The 13,098-nt window shown below is 43.4% G+C and overlaps 2 protein-coding genes across 2 annotated transcripts; one reads left to right on the top strand and one right to left on the bottom strand.

Annotated features, from left to right (window-relative positions):
• Window positions 1-10,915: 10,915 nt before the first annotated feature.
• Window positions 10,916-11,777, top strand: LOC131284338 (ribosomal RNA-processing protein 7 homolog A). Its single transcript, XM_058313194.1, has 2 exons — window positions 10,916-10,940; window positions 11,001-11,777. The coding sequence occupies exons 1-2, from the start codon at window positions 10,916-10,918 to the stop codon at window positions 11,741-11,743; spliced, it is 768 nt and encodes a 255-aa protein (XP_058169177.1). The 3' UTR covers window positions 11,744-11,777.
• Window positions 11,755-12,973, bottom strand: LOC131286649 (integrator complex subunit 15). The gene is made up of 2 exons (XM_058315633.1): window positions 12,898-12,973; window positions 11,755-12,830 (listed from the first exon to the last, which is right to left on the bottom strand). The coding sequence occupies exons 1-2, from the start codon at window positions 12,971-12,973 to the stop codon at window positions 11,791-11,793; spliced, it is 1,116 nt and encodes a 371-aa protein (XP_058171616.1). The 3' UTR covers window positions 11,755-11,790.
• Between the last annotated feature and the right edge of the window lie 125 nt (window positions 12,974-13,098).

Here is a 13,098-nt window from a genome sequence, read left to right as displayed (position 1 = left end):
TTCAACGTGTTGCTGGTCTTGTTTCGTTTACAGTTTTATTGATATTCGATTTATTCCAGGAACGTAGGTTTGCTAATGATATTGTTTCCGGAGTATAAATTAGCTTAATCTCTAATTATTCCCAGCCCACTACTTTCCTGGGTCTACCTCCCATGGTTCCTTCTCAAGGCACACAAGTGTGGAACAATCAAATTAAAACATCTTCCCAGCCCCTCCCGTATAGCTCTATTGTATCCCATTTTCGCCGATCGTAACATGTTTGCCTTTGCTGCTTGGGCTGCAAGAGCCGCCAGAATTGGTCTTCTATAGCTGTCTGGTTCAAGCGTCCGCTACACTACTTCAGCTCAAGCACCCCTGATCAGCAAGCACTCGCTACCGGAACGCCCCATCCGAGGCTAATTACTCATCTCCTTACGGTACACTCAACGGGCGCCGGCAGCGATGCTTCAACGGTTTAATTTATGATTGCTCCTTAATATTACACACCTATCTTATTTTACGAAATTTATTGCAAACATGGGCGCTAAGAGGCTTCACGCCGGTGCTGCCGCCGCCGTCCCGCGGCTGGTGGATAGATTTCCACACCGCACACCCTTATCATGCCCTTATCACTTTTCACACTTTCGTTTTTCAGCACCACCAGCTTCGCCGTGTGCTGCGCACGAAGGTGGCGATTAAACTTAGGTTGTTGGGAACTGTAAATTGAAAAATAGAGACTTATACCCACGACCCGCTGTTGCGACCAGCCTTCTCCCTCCCACCACCCACGAAGCGGTGTCATATTAAATATATCCTAAGCACTTTTATTTTCACTTACATCTTCCTTCCCGGCAGTTTATTGTTGCCAGCCTGGGTGGGCGGGTTGGATGACTCTTGAGCACGAGAACGCCGACGCTGGCTTGCGACCGGGGATTGGAGGGTGTCGTCGAGGGCAACGCGTCGTGGCCGCGCCAACACCTTGGCTGATTTATGCTTATCAACAACGCCCGAGGTGCAGAAACAGCTTCGAGGGTGTTATTTAGGCCGCCGCCTGACGGTACGCTGGATATTTATCGCAAGGATTGAGGGAAAAATTTAATAACTGTTAAAACACCGTTCATCAGCGAGCAACTAAAGGCAGTGTCGCTTTAATCGTACGCAATCGCAGCGGCCCTTTTCGATTTCACAAACCTGTTCGTCAGTTTATAGGATCTAAAGTTTAATTCTTCTCTGTTTGGGTAACAGTAACATACCATGTTAACTGGGTGTCTTAAAAAAATTATAAAAAATTCTGAATGACAAGCTACAGAATTTTAAATTATGTTGCTTTTAAGAATAAAAAGAAGCCAATGAATAATTATGTGAATTTCAATGGATTACTGTTCGGCGTTCGCTTTTCACTATATAATCCGCATCATTAAAAACAATGATGGTCTTCATTGTTCCATGTAAAGGATTGTGCAAATAGGAAGTAAGCTTATTTAAGTGGCGTTGCAATGAGCAATTTTTTTATTAAAATAATATGAATGTAGCCACAATTTGCAAACCGCAAAAAAAAATTACAAATTAATAATTCAACCTATATACAAAGAACAATACAACATCAAAAACTTTTCTTTTGGAATAATAACGGATGCAGCTGACAAAAACATCAACATTAAAAAAAGTAATAGTGAATTCCAAACTGTTCTCTTCCATCTATTAATATTATTATCCTACGGTACTCCTACAAAGATCTCCCATTCCACTCCATTAATAACCAATTTGAGATAAAACTAACGCTTCATGATTTTATCATTCGACATAAAAAGTTCCTCTCGTTTCTTCCGACAGCGTGAGTTAAGAAACGACATCTTCATCTCGTCCCGATAACGATAACCTTATCCAGTGTTTTTGTGAGACCGTTTCGAATTCGTCCGGGAACCGGGATAGCGGCGGATTTGAAAGCGGACGCCGATTTGGGGGAATAGTTCCAAATTTATGCCATTATAATTTGTCACGCCAAGCTCGAAGCACTAGCCATTCCGGTGTCCGAGGGACGGGACATAACAGAACATATCGAAACGGTTTCGAAATGCCCCTTCGCTTCGTCCGTATAATGAGATAAGAACCGTATCGTCCCGTACCGAGTAATGGTATTCATTCTTCAAGCCTCGGGTTGGGGAAAACCGGGCGATCGTCTCGGGCGGTCGGCGGTTGGTGGTTTCTTTCGCATTTGGAACGTAAGATCGATTCGATGGTAGCCAAGTGTCCCGCTGGCCGGGTTTCTAAATTGACCAAAACGGGCAAAGTTATGTGGCACGCTGGCTCGCCCCTGCCCCCTGCCCGAAAGCTCCCAGCTGACCCCAGGCGCTTCCTTTTTCTTGTCCGTTTGGTCATTTGTTGTTTGTGGCGGCAAAGAACGCAAACGGAAATAGCTAGCACAGGCAAATATATAGATGGCACAACTTAAGAAATACGGTCGAAATTGTTACGCTGGATGTACGGATGCTTAGAATGCGTCCCCGGTGATGGATGCTAGGTACTCGGTTCTATTGCAACTAGAAAAGGAACCCGATCGCAATCGTTCGCAATTTCAATATTCAACCAAGCACATGAACTACGTCGTACGTTCGAACCCCATCGAGTAGAACGGATCTGGTGGCCAGTTTTCTATTCGTTTTTATCACCCTCGCTGTGTTATTCCCTTCCCTACGTTCCCCTCTCCCATGGCTTGCCCACAGCTCCCCGGAAAATCGAGCAAATGGAACGAACCAAAACCATCGCAAACGACGGCGCTTATTTGCAACACTCGTGTCCCGGTTACAGCGCTTCACCGTTTCCAATAAAATATTCAACCAATCAGCTAATCAGCCTGGCTCATTGACACACCCTATTCGGCCCGGGAGCAAACCCGCGGGTACAATCCGAAACGGCACCCGAGCGCCACATCCAAAGGGAAGGCGAAATGTTTTCCAAGTTATTTTTCCATCGTCTAATTATTCGCAATCGAGCGGGCACGGGGAATGTAATTTAAGGCACTTAAATTTTAACGTAAATTGCTTTTAACAGGTTTTACCCGCGCCGCCCATCCCCCCTTGTGCCGTCCTTGCTCGAAGTGTCGTCGAAACAACATCGAGTGGTAGTAAGAAACAGTAGAAAAACCCTGCCACGGGAAGTTCGTTTCGGAAACTAAAGTTTATGCGGATGGTTGCGGCTAGATGGCTGCATCCTACACTCCTCCTCTAAGGATGCAAGCGTGTGTTTTGCTTGTAGGTGAAAATTTTAATACGAAAGAAACTTCAAAGATAGGCAACAATCCGACATGTAGCGGAAAGTTTCGTGGGTTCGCGAAATTTTTGCGATTGGAACGGAGAAAAGCATGCCGAACGGCGGACGAGTAGCAATAAAATTAAAGAAAAACTAAACCACCCGCCCCGAACGAACGAGGGGCTGATCCCGGATTTTCCAGTGATCGTGACCGGAGTTGGGAGGGACGAAAGTTCCCGCGCCACGTAAAAATGCATCTCTGTGCAATCCTTTCATTGGTTTCCCTCGCCAGCGCTTCCAATCCGTCCAAAGCTCCCTTCCCGTCCCGTGTTGCCGTGCGTCAACGACGAGTTGATGTAAATTTAAGAAGTTTACCATTTTCGCAAAGATTAAAAAGTAACGATACTTGTGCAACAACATACTTTCGCCGTCGGTCGTGCCGAAGAAAATCCAACACCACCACCGTTGTTGGGTGGTAGTATGGCTGCTGCATGCTGCTACCACAAAAGTTAAAATGAAGGTTCGCTCGGTTGCGCGGTCCCCGTTAGTCTCACCGGGCAAACCCGAGCACTTCCCTCGCGAACACGGTCGGCTACGGTTGTGGATGGAGGGAAAATTTCATCAAATACCAGCGTACGCCAGTGCCGGTAATCGATAATGTATTTACGTTTTCATTGCAAGAATGTACCCGCTAAGGAAAAAACAAATAGGATGAGAGGTGGGTTTTTGATCCTTCACCTTTGCTGAACCCACCTGCATCTGCATGCTGAAGGTTCACAAGATACCAACTCTCCTTTGAAAGGGATTAGTAATGACTTACCCTTTGCTCCGGATTCTAGAATTTTCAATCGACCCAATCATTGGCAAATATTTTCAATTATATATATGCGAATTTCTTGTACGATCCATAATGCTTGCCGTATATGCTATTTAATCAGACTGTTCAATTATCTAGTCTACATTTAAACTCCACTATCGAAGGGTCAAGTATTGAGAATTTACTTCTATCTTATCGTAGATTGGTGCATTTGATTAATTTCAGAGCACAATCAAGCGCACCGGATATGAAGATATACCTTCTATTTAATTCCCTTCTAGAGAGTACGCTGACGCTGACGAGCAGATGCAACCAACCAGATGGATTACGAGCATAAATACAGCATCAATGCATGTCAATTCACAAATAGATCAACATTATCCACGACCGCTATTTCTCGTTAACATCGTTATTGCTATTTGCTTGACTTCCTGGTACGAGTTCTCCAGCAAAAGGGGTGAACTTTACAATATAAAATTTAATTTCGTTCGCCCTTCAACTGTGCACGACGCTTCGTAACTAGCTTTTTCATACTTCTCTCCAGTGAGATGAGAGAGAAACGCACCGGTTGGGCCGGCGGGGCTGGTGGTGAAACGGAACGTCCAAGAATTCATCCCATCTTAATCATGGTCAGAAAGAAGTGATCCATTGCATTCCACGCTCTACCCTTTCGCTGCACCCGAACCGGAAAAAGAGAGCACGGAATGAATGTAACGCAAATATGAAGCAAGGGATAGGGAAGGTAGGCAAAAAATAAAATACTCAAACAAATTATCGAACGCAATCGATGAAATATTTCGCAACAACCTTGAGGGTAGATTTTAATTGAAGAAATATTGCCTCGATCTACTTTTTGCGCGGTTGTCGGCACCGGGTTTGGACCGGAAGCAACGGGGATGGAACAGTGATGCAGACCGCTGCAGAAATTGTCGACATGGCGATCGGAAAATGAGATTCTTCTGCGAGCGCCGGTGGGCACGGCGATGAGGGAATTAAATAAAGTGTCGATAACATTAATATTCATTTAATTATCTATCAATTTCTTCAACGGGTTCGTTCGAACATGAAATAAACATGTCACAGATTGCGCTGTTTGATGAAGTGAGGTGACGATATTAGTAAATGTTTGTATTCTTTACCTTTAAGTTTATTTATAACGCATGTATGAAATTTTAAAAGTTTAAAAAATGGGAAGTGTTTTAAGATAAATGTTCTAAAAGGCATATGTACATTGAGAAATTGACCGCGTTTAAGGTAGTAAATATTCAATTTTCTACCTCTAACTTTAAAAATACCTCTAGATATTCATAAATGAACTTCAAATGAACTATACAAAACAAGCTATGGACGTTTTATATTTAAATTATTCAGCGATTCATTGGGATATCAATTAAATTCATGGAAGAAACACAAATGATTACCTGTAACGAAGTACATTTTTTCCTTACCCCACCTCGTCGTTTAGTAAACCTCGTAATCCCATTCGTGAAAAATTATTTATATTAAAAAACCTGTTTGATGATTTTCTCTCTTCCAATCTGTGAAGCCGTTTTTCCTATGATTGTAAAATGGAATGCCGTGCTTTCGCGAATCCCCAGTCAGCTAAAAAAAAATTTTTAACATGAATGCAGGCCGGTCTCGGTTTTCGATTGGTGAAATAAGAAAGGTGAAATTGTATTATTTGCAAATATGTATTAATAAAGCGAAACCCAGTGCGAAAAGATAAATTTAATGTTATTCAGATACCGCAAATTCGGCCAGTTCGTCCCCTCTGAAATAAATTTGAGTCTAAACGTTAAAGCAATTAGTAAAACAAATCATGATGAAATTATTTTTCAGATTTAAGCAATACACTAGAAAGCCACGGAGAAAGCAATTCAATACTTTTGGTTGAAATAAAAATTGTATTACAAATAAAAATGAATTAAGTTGTGATCAAATATTCCATATCTTACATATGTAAGGAATATTTTGAAACCTACTTTAACAATATGACTATATTGCACCTGCTCCCAACCATTCTTTGAATTTGACTAACCCTACTACTTCTTCTGCAGATAAGACACCTAACCAGAACCGACCCCAAGAAGTAATCCAGCCCCCTTCCCACCATTTGCCTGCTGGGTAAAAACGGGTTTCCCACGAATCATTAACCTTTTCCTTTGTCTGTCACTTCCTCCTCCACCACCCTATTGCAAGGATAAACAAACTCCGGTTTCCCCCTGCCAGCGGCACACTCATCCGCACCAAAACGGACAGTTCATGACTCATTTAGAAAGAAATACAACGGCCATCCGAACCGGATCCCTCTTCAAACCGGGAAGGAGCACGATGCGAACGTCTGCACCATCGGGTTTGGTGGTCGGGTCATTTCCAGCTGACAATTTCCATCCCACCGTGCTCTTGCCGGGACCTACCCACCACCACCATTCGCACTCCTTTCATCGAGTACGTTTCCGAATGGGACCAAAAAGGATTATATCCCAACGACTTATCGTTCGGGACAATAAACTCGTCTCTTTATGAATGCGAAATGGACTTTCTTTCAAAACCTCCACCCACTGCGAGTGGCTGCGGGGGGTAGGGGGAGGTAGAGGTTTAATTTGGTCCGCCTGTCCCATGCCAGCTGGCCAGCGGAACCGGACGCGTCCCTTCCAGTTATCACTAGCACATCGCGCACTCCGGGCAGGACGGTTGAGGCTGTCAACGCTATCTATTGCCCCGCCCGACCAACACATCTAGAGAACAATAGAAAGAAGCAGTGTAGGAGAAAACTAATTTCGAAAGAGAAAGTAAAACGGGTTCACAGTGAAAGCTGAGAAAAGTAAGAACAACAACCCAAACCAAAAGCGGTCCTCTACTCGCGGTTCATTTTTTTGTGAAAATTTCTCGGTTCAAATTTTTTGTTCCTGAATCCTCAACTCAGCACTGATCGGTTGGTACGCAGCCGGAGGCATTCTTATTCTGGATCCCATCATTTAACTAAAGCCACCGGCACCGGAAGCCCTCGCTCGATTGGGGTTCGGTGTGTTTTGAAAATAAAAATACGCAAAATGATACAATAACAGAGGCGCACAAGAAAACGCATTCCTCGAAACAAAAGGGGTTAAGATGATAAGTAAACGAAAGCGTTTCGCGCGCGCGGCCTTTCAGCACGGGAAAAAGACAATGGGTGGAAATTGGGACCCCCTTAAATGCCTCACGCGAGCGTAAATAAAAACGCAGGATTAAATGTGCAAAACTAAAGGGCCCGGGAGGGAAAAGGAACAGCCTACGAATACAACATAAATAACTCTTCGCTCGTTCCCACAGTAAACAAAGAATCTCTTTTTCAAACACGTTTCCGTGGTCGCCTAAGGGAACCCCTCAACCCAGGCACGGAAAAGCGGAAAAGCAGCATTGAATGCCAATACTATCACCATCAACAATCGGAATAATTGAGAACCCCGAGTGTACGTTGGGAGCGTCCAAGGGTGTCCTCCCATTATTTCCGATTTCTTACGATTCCAGTGGACGGCTGAGCCTGGCCCTTCGGCGGTGGAGGGAAAATACACACAAGGCAGGGCAGGCCCAGGGGCAAAGGAATTCAGAGAGCTGCATTGCCGTACAGGAAGGAAGCAATAAGGATAATCGGAAGGCAAGTGTCTTCTTTGCTCCGGCATGGAGGGCAGCATGTTGCCAAAAAATCAAAGAATTTCACCGCAAAGACGGGGAATACAAAATCAATCCTTTTCCGCACAGGCTTTTTATCTTTGGCTTTGTATTTTTCAATCTGCATATTCCTTTGTGTGTTTTTGCCGAAATAAAAACCACACAACCGACTTTCTTGTTCCCCAACAAATTATTTGTCAACAGTCAATGAAGGCAGGGAAAAACAAACCCCCTTTTTGGCAACGGTTTTCGTGGCAACAAGAATTATCTTGTTTTGTTATTATTTTTCAATTTTTAAAATGGTGCCCCGGTAAGAAAAGCCAAAGTGTTTAGTACAAAACAAGACACCCGACCCCGTTTCCGTGCGACGGCAAGTAGGAAAATGGAGCTGGCTGAAAAACGCTGAAAAATGGCACCCGCCGTTGCCGTAAATTTATCATCGACGGGTGACTGTGAATTTCGTCCCGTATCGGCCTATTTTTCGTCGTGTATTGTAACGCGGCCTGGAGTAGATAGTTTGTTCGTTTGCAAGCAAGCAATCGAACGAGATTGCGTGCAGTTTTTGGCCCGTGGTAGTATTGCGCTGTACTTCGTTTGGCCCGGCCCGGTAAATTATTGTTCCCGAGGGAACCATCGGTAACCGGCTGGCTGGCTGGTTGGTTGGTTAGTTGTCTGACTGGCTGGCTGGCTAGCGGTGGAGTGTTTGGGGATGAGTGGGTTTGTCACAGCATGGGGAACATTGTCTGCCAGATCGACCCGATGTCGCCGGGTTAAATCAAATTGAAACATCAATGGTGTTACTTTTCACGTTGGGAAAGAATGGTTACGAGTTAGTCATGCTCGGTGGAGTGCATGAATGAATAATCAACATCAACTTATGTCTTACGGTGGATCAAATAGAATAAAATGGAACCGAACAGTGCATTTTGTTACAGAAAAAGGTACAATAACAAGAATTTCGAATCAATTTCACCCTTTTAGTTGGAGTTAGAAAAGGGATCTCCTGCAAAAATTGTAAGAACAAAACGATATAGGTTTTAAAGTTTTTGTTAAAAATTATCAAAATAACAGAGAGAACTTTTAAATATCTTTTTGCGAAATAGAACAACTTTTTTTTGACAGCAATAAATACACAGACTAAATAATTTAAAATATGAAATTGACACCAACAACTTTATAACGTAGACGTATGAGCAAATTTGCTCTTCATCAGTTACTCTCTAGAAGACTTCCCAAAAGTTCACTGTGCAAACTATGGGTTTCCTTTGTCTGGCAGAATGTAGCGGATTCCACCGGGCTCGCATAGACCACCGGGCAACTCCATTACATACGCATCCGCTGAAAGGTCGCACGTCAACGGCGAGTTGCATATTCGCCGCTACTTGAGCGCCCTTCCACCGAAAACTGCTGCCCCATATAAATCTTTGGATCGTGTTCATAAATCAAGATGTTTTACTTTCGTAGCTGTCGAACCTGAACCCAAATCGAACACCAAACGCTCATACGGATCCGTTTCCATTTCGATGCACAGACCAGCCAGCCAGCAACATGCATGGATTGTCTTAAGTTGCCCTGCCGGTTCGCAGCGCACGGAAAACTTGTCTTCTGCTCGAGCGGACTCCCGGGGGGCTGTCATCGAACCACGCCGAAAAGCTGACACTTGACCAAAGCGTGTGCGACAGAGGGTTGGCCACCTTTTGGGGCTGGCGATGGGCAGCGGCACGCGGATGTCCCATTTGCCTGACTTATTTCCGTTACCACTCCCTCGGACCGACTGCAACGGGCGCCGAAATTCAATTTCTTTGCCAAGCGAGCGAAACGACATGGAACAAACCACGTACCTTGGCACGGCCTGGAGCCGAGCTGGTGCAATTTTAATCTGCTTGCCTCCGAGAGCATAAGCCAACATATTAATGGTAAACCATAAGCGATATAGCGCACATCAACTTCTTCTTTAACTTCTTAGAAAAGCTATGGTTTGGAAACAATAACGTTTAAGACGAACAACTTTACCTATTTAGGATATTTCAATTCTAAATCAAGTAAACCGCTTTAACAGTACTAAGGGAATGTTAGCGAAAGCGAACGGCAGCGTGATCCATCGGATCAACTAAACCAGGAAGTTGCTAAAGGCATGATCAAGTAATGAGATCACGAAAAACTTCTACCCCTAAAGAGCCATACTATCACATAACCGTTTTATAGTAGCTCATAATCAAATAAACGAAGACAAAGTTTCACGAGTTGTAAGAAAAACTTTTACCCGTAAAAAAGCTTTGAAAAAACAATCGCTCAAGGCAGGCAACGGGCGAAACCAGGATATGTGTTTGTGCAGAAAAAACAATATAACAAACAACAAGATAAAAAAAATCGTTAAGCATCTCATGAAACTACAGCAACACATCACAACAAATTTTATAAGTAACACAAGGCAGACACTGTTGCCGCCTCCATCCATACACAGTGTTGAGAAAGTAGTTAGCGACTTGAAAATACTTCTCCGACAGGGCAAAATAGCGATGTGAAAATAGTATAATATGCTGAATGAAAAATCAGAGCTCATGAATAAAATAAGAAACAAAATCTCCTGAGGCATGTAATAACATTTTTTTTTTTTGGTTTTGTTGTTTATTTTAAATAAATCTCAAAGTATAACATTGTTGTTCCCATTTTAATGAAGACGAGATGAGTATTAAGAAATCTAGGTACATACTTGCTAAAATGCATATAGTATTTTAAAGTATGACGCCTCTAGAAAGCCTAGCTTTTTTGCTTCTTTTTTATAATGTACAATTATGAGTGAATTTCTGCGATTGCTTATATCTATTCATGTTATGCTAACATTTCTATGGTTACACATCCAAATTGAAAATTATAGTCCAAACGAAAAAAGGATAGCTTGACGCTAGTGTTAGTTTATATCAAACCAACACCATTGAACGGATTCGCAAAGCAATGATGAGTTATAAAAACTGTGTGTTTATGAAATATTTAAAGTTTCAATATGAGTTTCCAATTATCCTAAAGTTTTAATTTTTCTATTTTTAACGTTTATAAACCGCCAATTTAAATCTTCTCGAAGCCCGATGTCGACAATATTGACCACAGTTGACTCGACATTAGTTGTCACGACTAATGTCATTTTCTGACAAATGTCAAACAAACGTGTTCGATTGTTGTTTTTTGTTTTTAAAAAACACACGAATCTGTGTTTCCGCAATGTCCACAAACGAGGATTTTACCGGTAAGAACACCATTAATTAGCTTGATTTTGTGGAAACTAAACGTTTTACTTGTATTACAGTTATTCCCCTGAAATTTGTTGAAAGCGACGAAAGCGGACACCAATTGCTTGTGAAGGAAAATGCCTCGAAAGTGACATGCAAGCAAAAACCAATCGGAAGAACACTGTACGTACTGAATGTTCCACCGTACGCGACGAAAAAATCGCTTCAACTGGCGTTTTCAGCCGCCGGCAATGTGGAACGGGTGGCTCTGCAGGAAAGACCATCAAGCAAAGAGTCGGCCTCAATCGACGAGATGGCCTCGAATCTGTTTAAGTTCAAAGTAGCATACATTGTGTTCGAGGAATCAGCATCTCTCAAGAAACTTCTGAAATCGAAAAAAATTAACGCCCTAAACGCCGATGGTAAACTGCTGACCGGTGTACCCAAATGGATCCAGACCTACAAAAAGCGGGTGCCCGATCCGGTTGCCTTGCAGAAGGAAATTGATGAGTACATGCAGTCGTACGACGAAACGATGGAGCAGAAAAAGATCGAGGAAAGCGCCAAGAACGAAAGCGAGGATGGATGGGTGACGATATCAACGAAAAATTCCAACGCCTTTTCCCAAAAGGAGTCGGTTGTGAAAAAGCTAGAGAAAAAACTGAATAATGATAGCTCTACGAAGGAGTTGAAAAACTTTTACACCTTTCAAATACGAGAGGCTAAGAAAAACGATATCATAAGCTTGCGAAAAAAGTACGACCGCGACCTACAGAAAATGGAGCAAATCAAAAAGACAAAACGCTTCAAACCGTACTAGTAGTGTCGATGGATGTACAATAAAATCTATATTACTCAGATATCGCCTTATAAACTAGATTTGTTAGCGTTGATAACAATTTGAAGCAGTTTATTCTTCCCGGGCAGCGACTCCAAACGGAAAATCAGTTGAGTGATGTTGCCGAAGATGCAACGTGATGTAAGCCCGACCTGGACAGCTTGAGCAAATCGTTCCAAGCAACTCTGCAAATTTTCTTCGTCGAGGCTTTTTCCTGATTTCAAGTGGTTATCCATTTCGGTCTGAAGGCTGTTCACTATCAGCATTAAATGTTGAGCGTTGATCGGTTGTAGCGTTGGGGGTGTTGTTACCGGAGGTGTCGCATCGAGCAAGCTTTGAAGCACCGCCAGATGCAATTTGCTGTACAATTCCTGTTTGTCCGTTACGAGCAGAGACAGAACACACCACCTGATAAGCCCGGCTAGGGGTGTTGTTACCGGCATTGCGATAGCCCCACTCGGCAACGCTAACTGCTGCTGGGAAGCGAGGCACAGTGACGGATTTTCCGACACCCATTCGGTGATCACATCCAACAGAAGATCAGGGGGCGAATCCAGCGTTTTCGCGGAGCCGTTCAAATAAAGGTCCGTTACAGCGGTCATCAAATTGGCAGCAAACCGGGGAGCCACTAAGGGCAGCGATTTGAGCTGCTCGGAAGACTTCTTCGAGAATATGACAAAATCACGCACGATACACTGCGCCAATTCGAGACTTGCTGGGGAAGTACAACCCAACTGTTGCATCCATGTACCGGCGGCACACAATAACGGTGCGATCGAACCCGAAACCGCCGTGCTGATCAACTTGTTTAGCACACTCGTACGAATGACGGAGCCACCGAAAAGTGAAAGAAACACGGCATTTCGGGTGGCATCTGGTCCGGGACGGGAAAAGAACTCGCACAGTACCAGCACCAGCTGAAACTCTTCGATCGAGGACAGCCGGGGCAGGTTTGTGTTCACTTTTCCAAACTGACCGCTGCCCCGTTGTTCATCCCGACGCTCCCGGAACACAAACTCGCCTATCAAGTCCATCGCCTGATCATGTTTGTTTCGATTGATGAGATTTTCTGTAAGTTTCATTTGTTTTATTAATGTTTGCCTACAAAGATATGTTAGTTATGTTTGGTTTCTCACCAATAATGGGTAAAGCATCACGGGCCATGTCCGGGAACTCCATTTTCCGCAACAATCCACGTTCCTGGCTAGACATTTTGAGCAATTCTTTTCCGGGTCGGTTCAACAACTATTTCGCCTTTGTCCTGATCTTTTCAATAAATGTTTATCATTAAATTTTACGTGGAATCAATTTCCTAGCGGCAAGCTAAACATAAACAA

This window comes from Anopheles ziemanni, chromosome 3, assembly GCF_943734765.1.
Source record: "Anopheles ziemanni chromosome 3, idAnoZiCoDA_A2_x.2, whole genome shotgun sequence".
NCBI classification, from domain to species: Eukaryota; Metazoa; Arthropoda; class Insecta; order Diptera; family Culicidae; genus Anopheles; species Anopheles ziemanni.
The sequence above is the reverse complement of the archived record's forward strand: the minus strand, read 5'-3'. Positions and strand labels throughout refer to the sequence as shown.

Coding starts and splice junctions, on each gene's coding strand:
- LOC131284338 (XM_058313194.1), top strand. CDS start 10,916: ATGTCCACAAACGAGGATTTTACCG. Junction 10,941..11,000: donor CACAAACGAGGATTTTACCG/GTAAGAACACCA, acceptor CTTGTATTACAG/TTATTCCCCTGAAATTTGTT.
- LOC131286649 (XM_058315633.1), bottom strand. CDS start 12,973: ATGTCTAGCCAGGAACGTGGATTGTTGCGGAAAATGGAGTTCCCGGAC. Junction 12,831..12,897: donor TGATGCTTTACCCATTATTG/GTGAGAAACCAA, acceptor TGAAACTTACAG/AAAATCTCATCAATCGAAAC.